At 40.6% G+C, this 17,261-nt stretch overlaps 1 protein-coding gene across 1 annotated transcript; it reads right to left on the reverse strand.

Annotated features, from left to right (window-relative positions):
- Positions 1 to 2,642: 2,642 nt before the first annotated feature.
- Positions 2,643 to 15,740, reverse strand: RPL28 (ribosomal protein L28). Its single transcript, XM_063437039.1, has 5 exons — positions 15,723 to 15,740; positions 13,007 to 13,096; positions 10,989 to 11,112; positions 5,690 to 5,808; positions 2,643 to 2,777 (listed from the first exon to the last, which is right to left on the reverse strand). Exons 2-5 carry the CDS (start codon positions 13,085 to 13,087, stop codon positions 2,688 to 2,690), a joined length of 414 nt encoding a protein of 137 aa, XP_063293109.1. The 5' UTR covers positions 13,088 to 13,096; positions 15,723 to 15,740; the 3' UTR covers positions 2,643 to 2,687.
- Positions 15,741 to 17,261: the final 1,521 nt, after the last annotated feature.

Genomic DNA, 17,261 nt, shown 5'->3' on the forward strand with positions numbered 1-17,261 from the left:
GTTCACAATTATTACAGCCAGGAAAACTACAGTTTTTATACATGTGCTATAACTTTAAATCCATACATCCAATCTTCAATTACATATTTGGAATCAGCACATTTTAAACATAAACACTTCCAAAAATCAGCCAAATCCCTGCAGTGGATCAAAAGTTAGCTGGAGGTGCCTTTATGATCGACCGCAAGCACATTTTCCTGCCCAAAACAGTTCCATAGATTTGGGCTGTGCGGTCGGTCAATTTCATGCCGAAAAACAACTAAGTCCCATTTCGAACGGGACTTAGTCTCTGGAGCTGAAAAACGAAGTGTAGGAGAAGGTAAGGGTCAGCGGTGTTCGGCAAAATGTGTAGCCGATTTCAGTTCCACAGAATCTTTAGCATACACCGCTGACCGCGTTCGACTGAACAAAGATGGCCGCCGCCACGTGCAATTAACCTGCAGTAACCTCACAGCCTGGGAGGTAAATTGCCTGCATACTTTAACTCCTGGGTGGTCCGCCTGTGTAATACTTGGTTCAGTAAGCCCTATTTACTGAACCAAGTGGGAGAAAGCCAGGGGCAAGTTATTTTACAGGTCTGGGGACAGTCTTAAAGGGGCATTGTTCACCACAGTTATAAGATGTCCCCAGACGGTTCTTAAAGGGCCATACACACACAATAAAAGTTCATAATTTTCAGGGGCCATAGTCTTAAAGGGTATTGTTACCCAAAGTCTCAATATGTCCCCAGACAGTTCTTCAAGGGCCAGCAGCAGTACAATAAAATACCATTCACTGTGCTTAAAGGGCCAGCAGTCGCACAATAAAATACAATATGCCCAAATATAGTTCTCTAAACGTACCAATTTTCAAGGGGCCATAGTCAGCAGGTAGGAGGCGGGCAAACAGGCTTCTCCAATGCCCAGTGGCAAGGTTGGTTTCGTGACAAACACGTAACAAGAATGTTTGTTTTTTTGGGGGGGAGGGGGGGGGCTTCAGCAGTAGCTTAAACATTCATTTTTTTTAGAATCATTCTGGACTAGAGAAGAAATCATTTCTAAGTAAAAACTTGCTCGATCTACTTGTGAGATGGGAATTGTAATGCAGACCTTTATACAGAAGATACTTAACTGCATTTATCCAATTCCAGACCAAAAATCAATGTTCATGGCACACACTAAGGATGCTTGATGAACCAATGTGTCATAGCACACTATTAAAATAATAGATCTACACTACAGTCAGGGTTGGCCCAAGACATTGTGCTGCCCCCTCAACAAACCACACCCAGTAAATCACACACACACACACACACACACACACACACCCCCATCCATGTTAGGCTCTTTTGTGTGCTCTTCTCTCATCCCCCATTGTGCCTCTGCTTATCTTCCTTCATGTAATGTGGCATAGAGGACCGCTGTAGGGGAGCTTCTGTTTCTTCTACCAGACTGACAGGAAGCTGTTCAGCTCCCTCAATGAGCATCTCCTGTCAAACCAGGAAGAGGATAAAGAACAGAAGAGGATAAAGAACAGGAGTGGCAAAAGTGCCGCCTGGAGCCATGGCCTATGGACATGTTAAATCATATTAATACCACCAATCCCCTTCTCATATTACAGCTAATCACACCTGTGGTTTCCGTTTTTTCTTTACAGGATATACAGAAAGAAATGGGAAGGATGGCATTCTTATGGTTTAAAAAAATAAAAACAGTGCTTATATTACAGACCTATTGCTCAAAGATATTTACTAACATAATAAAGATATAAAAAGTGTCAAAAGTCAATGGGATTCTATTTTCTTGCAAGAGTTTGATTTGTCTTTCATTATATGACTACACAGCCACCAACAAGGACTTACCCTTGCCCATTACCCTATAAAATAATTGCACCTAGTACTCATTTCAAAGACTGACAAATTACTAGTGTAGATTTGTACTAGATGGAGAGGTTCCATTCAGAGACTATGACTTGTATCAGCTATGTTCTGTTATATTTTGTAGGGATTAGAAAAATATAATACAAACATAAGCCTCACTATGTCAATTATAGATATTGTCCATGAGTTCTTGATTATCTATCAAATTTTTCTAAAAAACTAAATTTGAATAATTCTACTGAAGGATGCCATGACATACTTTCTCTTCACTCTTCAATTGAGCAGGTGCACCCACAAGGAACATGATACATTTAACAGAAGGATTTAGTGAGAAATAAGATACGGAATTGCATAACTAACATTTACATATGCAAGTGTTTGAGATTCCATTGACCAAAGCAATAATCATTTTGCATTTTTAAAATTCTAAGTGCTCAATAAATAGGTGTTAACTGCACTTATCTTCTATAATTTAAATTGGCTCAGAAAAGAATGAACAAGTATTTTTTTTTTTTTTTTTTTTTTTAAATATAAAGACTCCAAGCATTAATCTTGCTTTGGAAATCCAGTTAGCCAACAGACAATCTCACTAAGCAGGAGTAGCACAAAACACTAAGCAGCTTGTCTTTAATAAGCAGTGACCTCTAGAGTAACAGATTGTACCAAAATAAGTAGACAATACTGCAGAACTTATTCCTTTATAGCGTCACAAATTTAAAAGTGAGAAATTACTGGCACAAAGACTATAAACCACAAAGGGAAAAAAAAAACACCCACTCCCATGTTCAGGTTTGTAGAAGCATTTTTATTATGCATTCGGCAGAACAAATTATGCAGTCTTGGTAGTTCGGGTGCGCTTCTTTTTCACCACAACAGGTTTCTGACTTTTTAGGATAGCACTTGCACGTCTGAGAGCAGCCTAGAGGAATGAAAAAGGTGGAACTTTATTTTGCATCAGATTACATGAGAACATCTTAAAAAGTTTACAATGGTAATCACATGTATTTAAAAATAATAATTTGTTTTATTCCACAGATCCAAGCTCCCAACTACTACCTTAACAAGCACACACAAAAAAAGCCAAGTAAAGACAATGACAAGAAACAATTTGACCTTACAATTAAAATATATATTATCTTTACAGTAGCATTGTGGTCAGTAATTTTAGAACACAGACTGCCACCTTGTGTTGGCAAGATTAATCTGCTGAGAGATGTGTAGAGATCTCTCTCTCTTTTCCTCCTTAAACTGAACTTGACACCTAAAGTCGTGGAGATGCTGAATGTCAGTGTTGCACACTGCAGAGAGATTACTAAGCAATAATGTAAACACTTCCTTTTCTCCAAACAAAAGGCTTGCAGGGACATACTATACATTCCAAACTACTCTAGAGATGTAGTTCTGGCGACTATATGCAGATCTAGACAAATTAGTTTCTCTCCCTGCACAGACTTCCAATAACTAGGTTTGCTGCAGTGAGTTAAAGGATCACTATAGGGTCAGTAACACAAACTTATTCCTGACCCTATAGTGAAAACCCACTATTTAGGTGGCTTGCCCCGCCCTTAGCCACCTCAGAATGGGTGAAAACAACTTATTTTCAGCTCTTCATGGGTCTGCCGGCGCTGGCCACACCCCCCTTTCCCGTGGGGAAAGCATTGGATTGGCTAAAAACAGCAAGGGGGCAGGACCAAACACCATTATGGCCAATCAGCACCTTCTAAGAGATGCATTAAATCAATGCATCTCTATGAGGAAAATTCAGCGTCCCCATGCAGAGTGTGGGGACGCTGAACGGCAGGGCTGCCTACTGTGCAGCCCTGAGCCAGGAAGCCCCTCTCCAGAGGCCATCTGAGGAGTGTCCACTTGGAGGGGTCCCTAGGGGCAATGAAAACACCTGAAGGGAGCCAATATACTCACCAGAAAAACTGCATTAAGCTGTAGTTCTGGTGACTGTAGGGTCCCTTTAAATGTATGTGCCCAACCCATTTAAAGGGATACACTTTAGGGTTAGAAATACAATGCATTCCAAACTACAGGGTTCTTCTGCCCCTGCGTCACCACCCCCCAAAAAAAGAGATAAGCTTGTCTGGGTGCTTACTGTCCCTTTAATCCTAGCAATGTTAAGAATTCAGTCACTCCCTGTGCAATTCTCAACAGGCTTTTGCCAAGGCTGCTGCAATGAGGTTAGCTTACCGAGGGATAACACATGACCCTTTAAACCTTGCTGACTTGAAATGAATGCAGGTTATGTAAAATCACATGTACCGTATTTATTCGAGTATAACGCGCATTTTTTTTAACCGATTTTTAATTTAAAATTAAGGGTGCGCGTTATACTCTAATAAATATACCTTCCAGGACCGCCGGGCTCATTAGTCAGAGCTGGCCGCGGGTCTCGCGAGATTTACACTGGGAAGCTGGAGGAGCTGCACGGAGGTGAGTAAACGCTTGCTGCCCACCCCCCCAGGACCGCCGGGCTTGTTATCGATATTATCGAGCACCCACTCGAATATTTATTCGAGTATAACAAGCACCCTAATTTTAGATTAAAAAAATCGGCATAAAATTTTATACCGATTTTTAATCGAAAATTAGGGGTGCGCGTCATACACATGTGTGCGTTATACTCGAATAAATACGGTAGTTTTCTTACATAGACTTGGAATGACCCCCACGAGAATAAAGCATGAGATCTTAGAAAAAGTAAGCATTTCAATAACAAAGCCCTCTCAGCCCAACAGACTTTCTGTGGCTTCCGACAAGGTGATAATTCAGGCACGCTGTATCCCAGCGAGCTCTAGACTGCTTTAGCATCCAGTAAAAAAAATTGCCGATTTCTACTGTAACCACAATTGTATAAGCGATTTACAAAATAAGTTCTGTTCTTGTTTTTACATTGTGATAGCACATTCCAGTGCTTTAAAATTATAACATTGTTATATTCTGTAGGTAAATGACTTGTCAAATATCTCAGACAAGAGGTTAAAAAGGCCCTGCTCAAACAAGTTTACAATCTTAATGTGCTATGTAGTTTAAATCCCATTTATCACTGCCGAATATGAGGTTACACCAAGTTTATGATTCTCAGCCTATTTCATTCATAGAATCATGGGAGTTGTAGTTCAGCAACATCTGGAGGGCCGGAGTTTGGGGAAGCCTGATCTATACAATATTTAGAACACCTTGAGATGTGGTAATCGAAGAGCAGGTTTCTAACTAGTGAGTGTATATATGTTGCAGGAATATGCCATTCTGGGATAACAGGGTACTCATACTATTTTTCTATTATCATAACATTGTAATGATGCAAAGTAGATTCTTAGAGTGACCATTAAATGTACCAGAAGTAAAAAAAAAAGGTCATGGAATCAGCAAGGTATGACATTGATGGGAAAAAAATAAATAAAAAAAAGACCCAATCGGGGCAGAAAAAGCAGATTGTGTTAACTAGTCTGAATTCAAACTGAAGACTAAGGTAACACCACATGCAATTAGCATAAATTTACAAGATTATGAAACCTCTTATGGTGTGTCTGAAGTCACAATTTGCATACTCAACTACAGCTACAGAAAAACCAGAAGATCTCCAAGCCAAGGATTCATTCATGTGAGCCAAAGAAAGCTACTTAAACAGGAGCTTCGGCTCTCCTGCAGCTGTGGCAGGGCAGGGAGTGGCTCGAATAGTTATGGTATTTAGAGTTTCCTTAAGGCAATAACTATATTTTCTTGACAGAGCATCCTCCTTAAAAATAGTAAAAAATAGTGATGCATTGAAAGATTTTTCTTCTTTGCAGTGTTGAGAAGGATAACATGCATTTTCTCACTCACCATGCGGAGGTCCTTCCTGTAGTTATTCTTGCGGATAATGTGGCGCAAGCTGCTTAAAGTAGCGCGGGAGTTCTTGTTGATGGTTATTTTTTCATAGGATGTAGCAGGTTTGCGTTGACCTACAAAAGTTAATCATTCTTGTTACCAAAACAAAAGCGTTCTATTACAGATTACATTTTTATTTATTGCACTTTTAAAAAAGTTTATTGCTGCAGTCAGCAAATTTAAAAATAAGATCTGACGGTATCTGAAGGTATATTAAGTGCACAAGTTATACAGCAGATTTGTGAAGTAAAATCTTGGCACTCAATTTAATGCACAAGTTATGTTTAGATCTTAATGACACTTATTAATCAAGGGCTTCATTATATATTTCTGCGTGGCTTGGAAGTTGTAAGAAGAATGAGGCTTGGTGAATGACAGTTGTAGAAAAGTCTAGAAATCGGGCAGCAAGTAATAGACCGCAGTTGAGGTTACATGGTCAGAGGAGTAAATTGTAGGGATCGACTGATTATTGGTTTTACCGATATCAGCCGATATTCAGTATTTTCTGCAATATGATACCTCCTAAGATCGTCGGGCTCATTACAAGCCCGGCGGTCCTGGGAGCAAGCCGTTACTAACCTCCCAGCAGCTCCCATGTCAAATCTCGCGAGTCCTGCGGGTTACCATGGCAACGCTCCGTGTGGTACGCAGGACGCGAGATTTACGCAGAGAGATGAAGGGAGCTGCTGGAAAGGCAAGTAACAGCTTACTGTCGACCCCCCCACTGCACATCCATGCCACTGGACCACCAGGGAATGCCATATTCCCCCTCCCTGGCCAGGTAACAAGCAGGGAAGGGGGAACAAAATTTTTTTAAATCAAATAAATATTAAAAATAAAATTGGTAACAAGTGCGGAGATTACATTTTCTGAAAATTCAAAGAGATAAGGGCAGCATAGTTTCAATCAGATTCCAGGCAGGGTAAACATTTGCTAGCATTCTCAGCAAATCTTGCTTTGTGCTTTATTTTGTCTTTTGCAAAATGAGTACTACATTTAAATAGACACAAATTACACCCACTCTACACACACATCCACTACACACACACACACACACTGCATCCACTACACACACACACACACACTGCATCCACTACACACACACACACACACTGCATCCACTACACACACACACACACACTGCATCCACTACACACACACACACACTGCATCCACTACACACACACACACACTGCATCCACTACACACACACACACACTGCATCCACTACACACACACACACACTGCATCCACTACACACACACACACACTGCATCCACTACACACACACACACTGCATCCACTACACACACACACTGCATCCACTACACACACACACTGCATCCACTACACACACACACTGCATCCACTACACACACACACTGCATCCACTACACACACACACTGCATCCACTACACACACACACTGCATCCACTACACACACACACTGCATCCACTACACACACACACTGCATCCACTACACACACACACTGCATCCACTACACACACACACTGCATCCACTACACACACACACACTGCATCCACTACACACACACACTGCATCCACTACACACACACACTGCATCCACTACACACACACACTGCATCCACTACACACACACACTGCATCCACTACACACACACACTGCATCCACTACACACACACACTGCATCCACTACACACACACACTGCATCCACTACACACACACTGCATCCACTACACACACACTGCATCCACTACACACACACTGCATCCACTACACACACACTGCATCCACTACACACACACTGCATCCACTACACACACACTGCATCCACTACACACACACTGCATCCACTACACACACACTGCATCCACTACACACACACTGCATCCACTACACACACACTGCATCCACTACACACACACTGCATCCACTACACACACACTGCATCCACTACACACACACTGCATCCACTACACACACACTGCATCCACTACACACACACTGCATCCACTACACACACACTGCATCCACTACACACACACTGCATCCACTACACACACACTGCATCCACTACACACACACTGCATCCACTACACACACACTGCATCCACTACACACACACTGCATCCACTATACACACACTGCATCCACTATACACACACTGCATCCACAAACACACACTACACAAACACACACTGCATCCACTATACACACTACACAAACACACACAGCTCACCTGTCTAAACACACTGCATCCACTACATGTGGCATGTATAATTTGTGCATTTACCTTAAGAAATTTTTTATTTTTTCAAAATGGTAAATGTACAGAATATCAGCAAGTCATCGACTATCGGCCTGAAAGTTCAGATTATTGATATCAGCTCTTAAAAAAATAAATAAAGAAAATAAAACTCAATATCGGTCGAACCCTAGTAAATTGCCTTGTTATTGACACAGGGCAGTGATTCCCAACACAACATAAGCCCATGATGACCATTTTTTTTGCCAATGATCCAAAAGCTATTAAGTTTAAAATATTTTCCCAGACTAGTTTACCATTTTAAGATTTTTAAAATGGAAGTCATGTCCCAGCATTTTCGATATTGTTCCCCTATATTTAACAAAAAGGTTTGAGTACGAATGAAAAAAACACACTGTCCTATATTTAGATAGATATTAATCTTAAAACATAACTTTGAATAATGAAATATCTAAAAATAGAAAGCTAAATGTTTAAATGAAAAGTTATTGAAATAATTATTTTCATTTCAGCCTCTCGAGCAATTCTCCTTACTTTGCTTACTTTAGCAGTTACTATTGGACACACTTATCCAATTTATTTAAAATACTTTGGGTGGCTGGGGCTTCAAGCTGTCTAGCCCGCTGCAAATCAAGGCGGATTATTTATTGCCGAGAAATACAGGCAAGCTAGTGGATTCCCAATTGCAGTTTGTTTTTCATAGGGGGCTAGTTTAGAAATGTATAGGTGCCCTCGAAGGCACAGATGAATAGAAGCATATCTATTAGATAATATTCAATCATATTTCAACGCATACTAGCACTAACGTAATCTAAATCTCCAACATCTTTTCAATTTTGTAAAAAGATTGGAGTTTTTAGCAGACCTTTGGGATGGGAGAATATCTTGGAAAATGTCTTTCTAGTGAATTCGGTATTTCACATTGCATGCAGTTTTGACAACTCAGTTATAACGGTTAGGTGATATGCATTCACTGCTAGGCTTATCTCTTTGATCTTAGTACTTGGTAACAGTTGCAAAAAAAAAAAAAAACCTTTCAGTTCAGACAATTTGTATTTATGCTCTTCATGGTGTTATTAGCATCTCTATACTTTCTTGCAACATTATTCAGTTACATAGTCTAGTTCTAATCTGAAGATCCATCTACAACACAAAACTTCAATTTACTGTGAAGATGTCCAATTCCAAAGTCTGTCTACATTGACATTAGTCTACCTATTTTATGATAGATACACACAGAATTCCCCCCCCCCCCCTATTCCATTATAACATATTTAGGTTTATTTAAATAAATAACTTTCATTTTAACATTTAGCTTTCTACTTTTGTATATTTCATTATTAAAAGTTATGTTTAAGATTAAAGGGACACCAATCACCTAGTTCTAACTACAGCTATTGAATTTGTTCTGGTGAGTAGAATCATTACCTTCAGGCTTTTGCAGTAAACACAGTGTTTACATTACAGCGTAGAGATAACTTCACTGGCCACTCCTTAGATACCTGTTAGAGATCCTTCCTGGGTCATGGCTGCCTAAAATGCATTCCATTAAGTATCTCCTCCCTCTGCATGCAGACCCTGAACTTTCCTCATAGAGATTCATTGATCCGATTCATCTCTATGAAGAGATGCCGATTGGCCAGGGCTGTGTTTGAATTGTGCTGGCTCTGCCCCTGATCTGCCTCCTCGTCAGTCTCAGCCAATCCTATGGAGAAGCATTGTGATTGGATCTGATGGTCAGCAGACTGCTTGTTTTTCTGAGGAAAGCAGCATGCAGAGCTACAGCTTCAGGCTTGAATACAGTAAGATTTTGGAGGCATGAGGGGCCCAGATGGCAGTTTTAACCCTGTAGTGCTCCTTTAATCTCTATCTAAATATAGGACAGTGTTTCTTTTTCATCCGTATTCGTCAACTAGGGTTAACCCCTTCACTGCCCTACGATTAATTTTTGGATTCATACTAGCTTCCACTTAATCTAATTTTGTAAAAATAGGTTTGTGTATACTTAAAACACAAAGTTAAAAATGGAAATATTCAAAATATTTAGGTTTAACCTGCAACTGGGCATATCCATCATGGCTGTTTATTATAACAAGCTCTTCCCTTTCAATCTGTCAGTCAGCATTGAGAGAGGAAGAGAAACCGATGTGATGAATAATAAAAAACACTTCATAAATTTCCAAATGGGGGTAACAGAAGATTAAAGTGTAAGTGCAAATAGAAAATGGTCTCAAGAAGTTGGGTGTGACAAATTGAAAAATGCAACTATCTACACAAGCTACCTCAAATGGCCACTACTCAGCTAGCCATTGGAGGTGCTTTCTGGGGCAGTGCTGCACAGTGTCACCATCCTCTGCATGCAAACACTGAACGTTTCTCATATAGATACATTGATTTGACGCATCTCTATGTGAAGATGCTGATTGGCAATGGAGTGTTTAGCTCCGCCCCGACACATCATTGAATTAGATTGTCAGAATTGACAATCTCAGGCAATCTAATGCTTTCCTAACAGCCAAGGAGGGAGAGTCAGCACCAGCAAACTGGAATAAAGGAAATATTTTACTATATTTCAAGGGTTAAGGGGGGAGATAGTTCTTTTAACACTATAGGATGAGGAGGACTACATGTTCCTGACCCTCTAGTTTTCCTTTAAAAATGTAAAGCACCATGAGAAAGAAGAGGAAAAGATGAATTGTGGTGAGTAAAATCAAAGAAGTGCTCAGACAGATGAGTGGGCAAGAGTTTACATAAAGAGCTGTAGGTAGAGACCTAGGCATGGAGGATCATTTAAAAACAGCAATAGGGAACAGTTTAGAATATCTGGATCTATAACAGGGTATGTGCAGTTATGAGATCCCACTACAACAATAACAGGTCCCCAAACATCAATGATCAATCACAGCAAATAGGATAGACTAGTTGTCTTGCAGTGTAGGGTTTTAATGTGTGGTCTGCATGAGGATGAAGACAAAATGTAAAAAATAAAACACACATTACCTGCACGCTTTTTCAGAATGACAACTACTCCCTTTCCATCAGCAGCAGGTTCTACACCAACAGTTTTCCTGTGGATTAGGCCATTGTACCTGAATGAGTTCCGAGCCTTAAGGTTGTTCGGTTCCTAGTGGCACAGAACAAAAAAGTGGAGAATGAAACTTACCAAAATTAGGTGCAGGTGTTGGATTAAAATAATTTTATGTTGTAAATCAAACTGCCCTTAGCACAGTGATGAATGCAAAGGTAAAGATTTAGAAATATATTTTCCTTTTTAATAAGTAGAGAGATCATTAGAGTCCAAAATGGGTGGTCTATGGGAGATCCAACAAGAACTCTACGGCGAGGAGATGCCCTAGATATCTATCACTTACCATTCTCCCATTAGGCATCACTCAAGGCAGGAAGCAGCACACTTAATGTGTACGAAAGGCAAATTTAAACTATTGGCATAAAAATAACTAGCAGTTTGGTCATGTAGATAATGCCCCTGCAGGCTCACTGCTCAATATTCCACCATTTATGTTTGAAATCACTTGTTTCTGGCCATGCAGCCCTAGCCACCCCTCCCATTGCTGTGAGACACAGCTTGCATGAAAAGAATGGTTAATTTAAATTAGGTGTTAACTTTCTTTAGAAGTTTGTATCTCCTGCTCTGTAAATTGAAATTTAAACAGGAGGCTCCTGCAGGGTCTAGAAGGCTATTTTCAGAGCAGGAGAAAAAATATAATTAAACAGAATGTGCAATCATGGAAGTTTATGAGTCCTCTCTTTACAGGAAGTGTTTAGGAAAGCAAATCTTGTCACATGTAGGGAAGTGTAAAGGGTTGCATAAATAAATTGCATTGTTTTGACCAGCGAGACTGCAAATGCATTACCTATACACCAAAAACTGCTTCATTAAGCTAAAGTTGTTTTGGTGCCTATAGTGTCCCTTTAATCGATCTCTGAACAAACATCTTTTAGCCCCGCTGACTGAAATTTCAATTCAAAATGTAGACAGTTTTTCATAGACAAAGAAGATGGCTAGAAAGAGAATCTAACACATGTAGAGCGATGGGTACAGATGAAAAAAGAAACAGAAGTATCAATGAACAACAAATATAGATCAGAAGCAGCAGGATGACAGTAATTTAAAGGGTTACTTCAATCCCTTTGACCATTTCTGCTTTTTAAAGTAGTCATGGTGATAGTGATATGCAGCATTCAACACAGATATGTTGATATAGATTGGAGAAACCCTTCAAGAAAGAGATTAAAATTGTGAGTATGCTTAGTTATTAATTCACAGACACAATAGCCGAATTGCTAGTGAATACATGGAAAATGGGTTATGAATTAGACTAACAATTTCCAGCAGAAAACACATTTCAAATAAATAGTATTTTGCTAAACAAAACATTTACTTCACAAAAATACAGTTGTTAAGACAACTCAGAATTGTGTAAGCAATGTTTGGGCACCTAAGCCAGCAACATGTTAATGCAGCTCTTAACTAAAGTTATAGCAATTCTAGAAAACTCCACATGAAGCTTAAGTGACACCATCGTCACCAAAACAACTACAGCCTGACCCTACAGGCATTTTCATAGAATGTTTACATTAATAGCTAGGGACACCCCAGTGGCAGTCACTAGAGGTGCTTCCTGAGGTGCTTCCTGTGCTGCACAACCACTGGCGTTCAGCGTTGCCACGCTATAAACAGACACTGAATTTTCCCCATAGAGATGCACTGAGTCACTGCATCTCTATAAGTAGATGTTGAATGGTGCAGCGTTTTGCCACCAATAGGAAAGCATTAGATTAGCCAAGATCATCAAGAGTGACGATCCAAGCAAAGGGGGCAGGGATTATCCACAACCAGGCCCACACAGCACTAAGAAAAGGGGAGTGAATCACCTTTTTAACCTGAAGTATAAGGTGTGTTTAAACCGTTATGAAGACCTATAGTGCCAGGAATACATATTTGTTTATTGAATATCACTATTCAGTTTTTAAATGAAGATATTGCATCTGCTTACCGTGCTATAAACTTGATTATTCCTCTTGATAAGGAAACTTGAGGAGTTTCGAATAACCATCCATTGCAAATGAGCAGACATTTTGGGACACTAAAATAAGTAAAAAAGAAATTGTGTAGTGATTTAACAGAAGGTTCAGGGTTACGATTTCTGAAAGCAATTTAATATTCTGAAAGACCTAATTTACAGAGTTCACGATTCTTTGCAACTATTAACGCTAAATTTTATCCAACTTCAAAACAATGATTCAGTAACATCTTGCAGACTACTCCTTTAAAAAGGGACACAAGCCTGAAATTGTAACACTCCTTAAAGATAAGAAACCTTACATGCTGGTCTTTATGTCTTAATACTTTTTATAGCAATTTTGTTGCATCTAAGACTATTAAAGTAACCTGGGTGCAGATATTCTGCCATTTTAAGCCTGCAATGTAAAGCATTGCATATTCTTTTTCTTTACAGAAACTGCAATATTTACATTGCAGGGTTAAATTAACTTCTGGTGGCTTTCTTACTGACTGCCACTTGATGCGTTTTAGCTGCACTAACAGAAATATGTGAAAGCACAGGATTCAAAGTTTCCCTATGAAGCATTGAATGTGTAGCATCAGATCACCAATGCTCTTCTATCATGAGCTTTGAATAGGACCATTGCTGGAGGAAGCGATGAAAAGTGAGCAGTGCCAAGGAATAAAGGTGAGAAAAATAAGCTATTTAAAAAAATAAAAAAAATAAAATGTATTGGAAAAGGGGGGTAACCTATACACAGCTAGGGACAGATTTGTATTCCCAATACTAGTGTTCTTTAAAAGGAACACAAAGCACCATAATCACTACAAAATTATGTAGTGGTTATTGTGCCAGGAGAGCTCTGGAAACCTCAACGTTAACAGTCAAACTGTTTGCCAACGTTTTAGGTATATTTGGTCATTGAGATTATGCATAAATTCCATATATAACAAGACAATTTCTGATTAAAAAAACAAAAAAAAATTACACTGTTTGCCAACTTTTTGACTACTTATCTGGTGCACACGCCACCACCTCCAGGAAAGCCTAAAGCTCTCTGCATTGAGCAAAGCAATGCAGACACTGCCAATGAGCTGGCCTGCACAAGAGGGCTTAGCTCACAAGAGCTGATGGACGTTTCTTGCAAAACCTTCCAGCTCTCATTGGAGATAGTGACTGGTGCCCTCGAGGTACATAGTCCAACAGTTTGCAAACAATTTGATCAGTTACACATGGGTTTGTGTGTTTACACAACCACTACAGTGGGCTGTAGTAGTTATGGTTCTTGGAGAGTTTCTGTAAAGGTATTCTATAGTGCCAGGAAAACAGCAGTTTTCCTGGCACTATAGACTCCTACAGTGCCTTAAAACCCCATTCAGTCCCTTACCTGAATCCAACGCCAATGTCACTCAGCGGGAGAGACCTAATGGGCATGCGCACTAATGGCCACGCTCGAATTAGGTTTACCCATAAAAAATAAATTAAAAAAAAAAAAAACTGACACTGGAGGTACTCATTCAGAGACTGAAGACGTCCAGTGTTAGATACCGGACCAAATGTCCATTTCCACACAGGAAGGACTAGTTGCTTTCTGGAAGACAGCCACTGTGGGTAGACAGAACTGCAATGTAAACATTTTAAGTGCAATGAGCTGAAGTGGTCTGGGTGCCTACAGGGTCCCTTTAGTTTACATGCCCTGATTGTCAAGGTCTGACACGCAAAATAAAGGATCAGTTAGGGTTTTAAAATGGTCATGTGCCTTGAGTATGTGAATTATTGCAGAGTTCCGCTACATAGTTGAATCCTTTTTAACTTCTCCTGCAGCGTCATTAGGGTATCATAAGGCGGCTCAAAAATATTTCTAAGCACAAAGTGTCATTCATTCAACCAACACTCTCAGCTAATGAATAACTAGTACAGCATCTGGCTTTTGCAGATACCAGATATGTACTGGCAGTTAGAGGACCCTCAGCACCCATCAGGGACCAAGGTAAGACTTGTAAAACTTTTCTCCATTAGCAGGAAATGGCACCAGGGTACAACAAGCATAAGCACAACAACGGCTTGCAGTGAATGTACGGCTTTCAGCAACCAAATACAATGCATATCACACTCAAAGAACATAAGAGTTTAATTGTTCGTACACCATTTTATTATAGACCCAGAGATACTGAGGGACACCATTCCACAGTACACCCCCGTCTCCTCCTTAAATGCAAGTGCATTGTACATCTGACCTAAAATGGATTTCTCAAACTCATCCAAATGTTGGAAGATGGCTAAATGTTCGCTCGCGCTTCTTACAAAATTCTGTCACCATTTTACTAACACGCACACAAAAAGTTCGAGATAAACGCGTCCACAACACTTTACTAGTTTCCCATAAAGCTACAAGAGAAAAACGTGTCCAGATACATTTAATTGATCAAAGCGTTAAGAGATTAAGTTTGCAGACACTTCAAAGTGAAAATTAATGCCCGCAAATATCAGCCACCCATTCCACCCCACAAGCCTGCTTCATAGAGAGTCACCAGGCCTGAAGCTTAATCCGAAACTCCCTCATGTAAATTAAACATGTCTAATCCAGCAGCACCGGCCAGTTAGACTACGGACAATTAGTTAACAGACCAGCATGTTTCAGTGAGGCTTAGCTTTACCCACGCTAGGTCGGTATCCGAATTTCGAGAGCAAGGCCCCAACACGTTACCTTTCTCCGCGCTGCCAGAGGAAGGAAAGGAAGTAAAAGGGGCGGTCTGTGCCTTATTTCCTTTTCGTTCACGCGACTACTGCCCAGGATATGACATCATATGGACGCCATTTCAATAAATGGCAAGTGCGCTAAAAACGCCATTTTGATTAGGGGTTGGTGAGTCAAATTAGAGTGTCGTCTTGCTCCCTTATGCCACCTACAGGTCTTCCGTAGAAACGCTAGTAATCACTCGAGATTACATACTAAACAGAAATATTGGGATAATGGGACGATTGGCTGGCTGTAATGTTTAGCACTATTCATTAGGCGTCAGTATACCTTTTTTTTTGTAATTATATTTCAAATTAAAATATTTTTTTTTCAAGAATTTACATTGTGGGACTCGCATGTTCCAGGTGAAGATGTGAATAAACCGAGACACACAGGTCTCTAAGCAAAGCAAACAGTAAGATAAGGCAGGCGCACGGAAAACAAAATCAGAAATAGTTAAAAGCATAATAAATTATAAAAGTCTTCAGTGTTTAACCCCTTGAGGATGAAGCCAATTGTAGAAGTTCTAATCAAAACTAAACCTGGAATTTGCGCTATATGTCTGTTCAATCTTAATCGACCTATTTCATATTAAGTGTAACCACACTTATTATATATCATTTTGTTCAGGAGATATAGGGCTTTCATTTCACATCAAATATTTATATATAAAATGTAATTTAATATGAATACAATCTGAAAAATTAAGAAATATTACGTTCTGCATGAAACGTTAACCATGATTGTCATAATACTGTTAGCATAGGCGTGCGCACGGGGTGTGCCGGGTGTGCCTGGGCACACCCTAATCCCCGCGGCACGCCTATGCATTGAGACCGGCAGGGGAGATCTCAGGATCTCCCCTGCCGGCTCATGCAGAGCCGGCGCTATCCGAGCGCCGGCTCTGCTCTCAGCCTCCCCTCACCGGCTCACAGGCAGGAGGGAGGCCGGAGAGGACCCGGGGAGCTATTGCCAGCAGCTCCGCCGGGTTCCTCTCGTGAGATCTGAGCGTTGCCGCGGCAACGCTCAGATCTCGCGTGAGTGAACTCTAGCCCTGCGGGGCTAGAGTTCACTCTCCTCTGGACCACCAGGGATGGATGGCAGCAGCAGGATCCCCCCTCCCAGGCATAAGGTAAGAAGGGAGGGGGGATAACTGATCTGCCCCCACCTCCACTGGACCACCAGGGACAAGGAACAAGAATCCCCCCTCCCCACATAAAGTAAGAAGGGAGGGGGGATATTAAGTAATGTACCCCCACCTCCTTCCCCCACAATCACCCACACACACACACACACACACACACATACACAGCACACACACATACACAGCACCCACAGACATACACAGCACCCACACACAGCACCCACAGACATACACTGCACCCACAGACATACACAGCACCCACAGACATACACAGCACCCACACACAGCACCCACAGACATACACAGCACCCACAGACATACACAGCACCCACACACATACACAGCACACCCAAAGACATACA

Source organism: Pelobates fuscus, chromosome 11, assembly GCF_036172605.1.
Source record: "Pelobates fuscus isolate aPelFus1 chromosome 11, aPelFus1.pri, whole genome shotgun sequence".
NCBI lineage: Eukaryota > Metazoa > Chordata > Amphibia > Anura > Pelobatidae > Pelobates > Pelobates fuscus.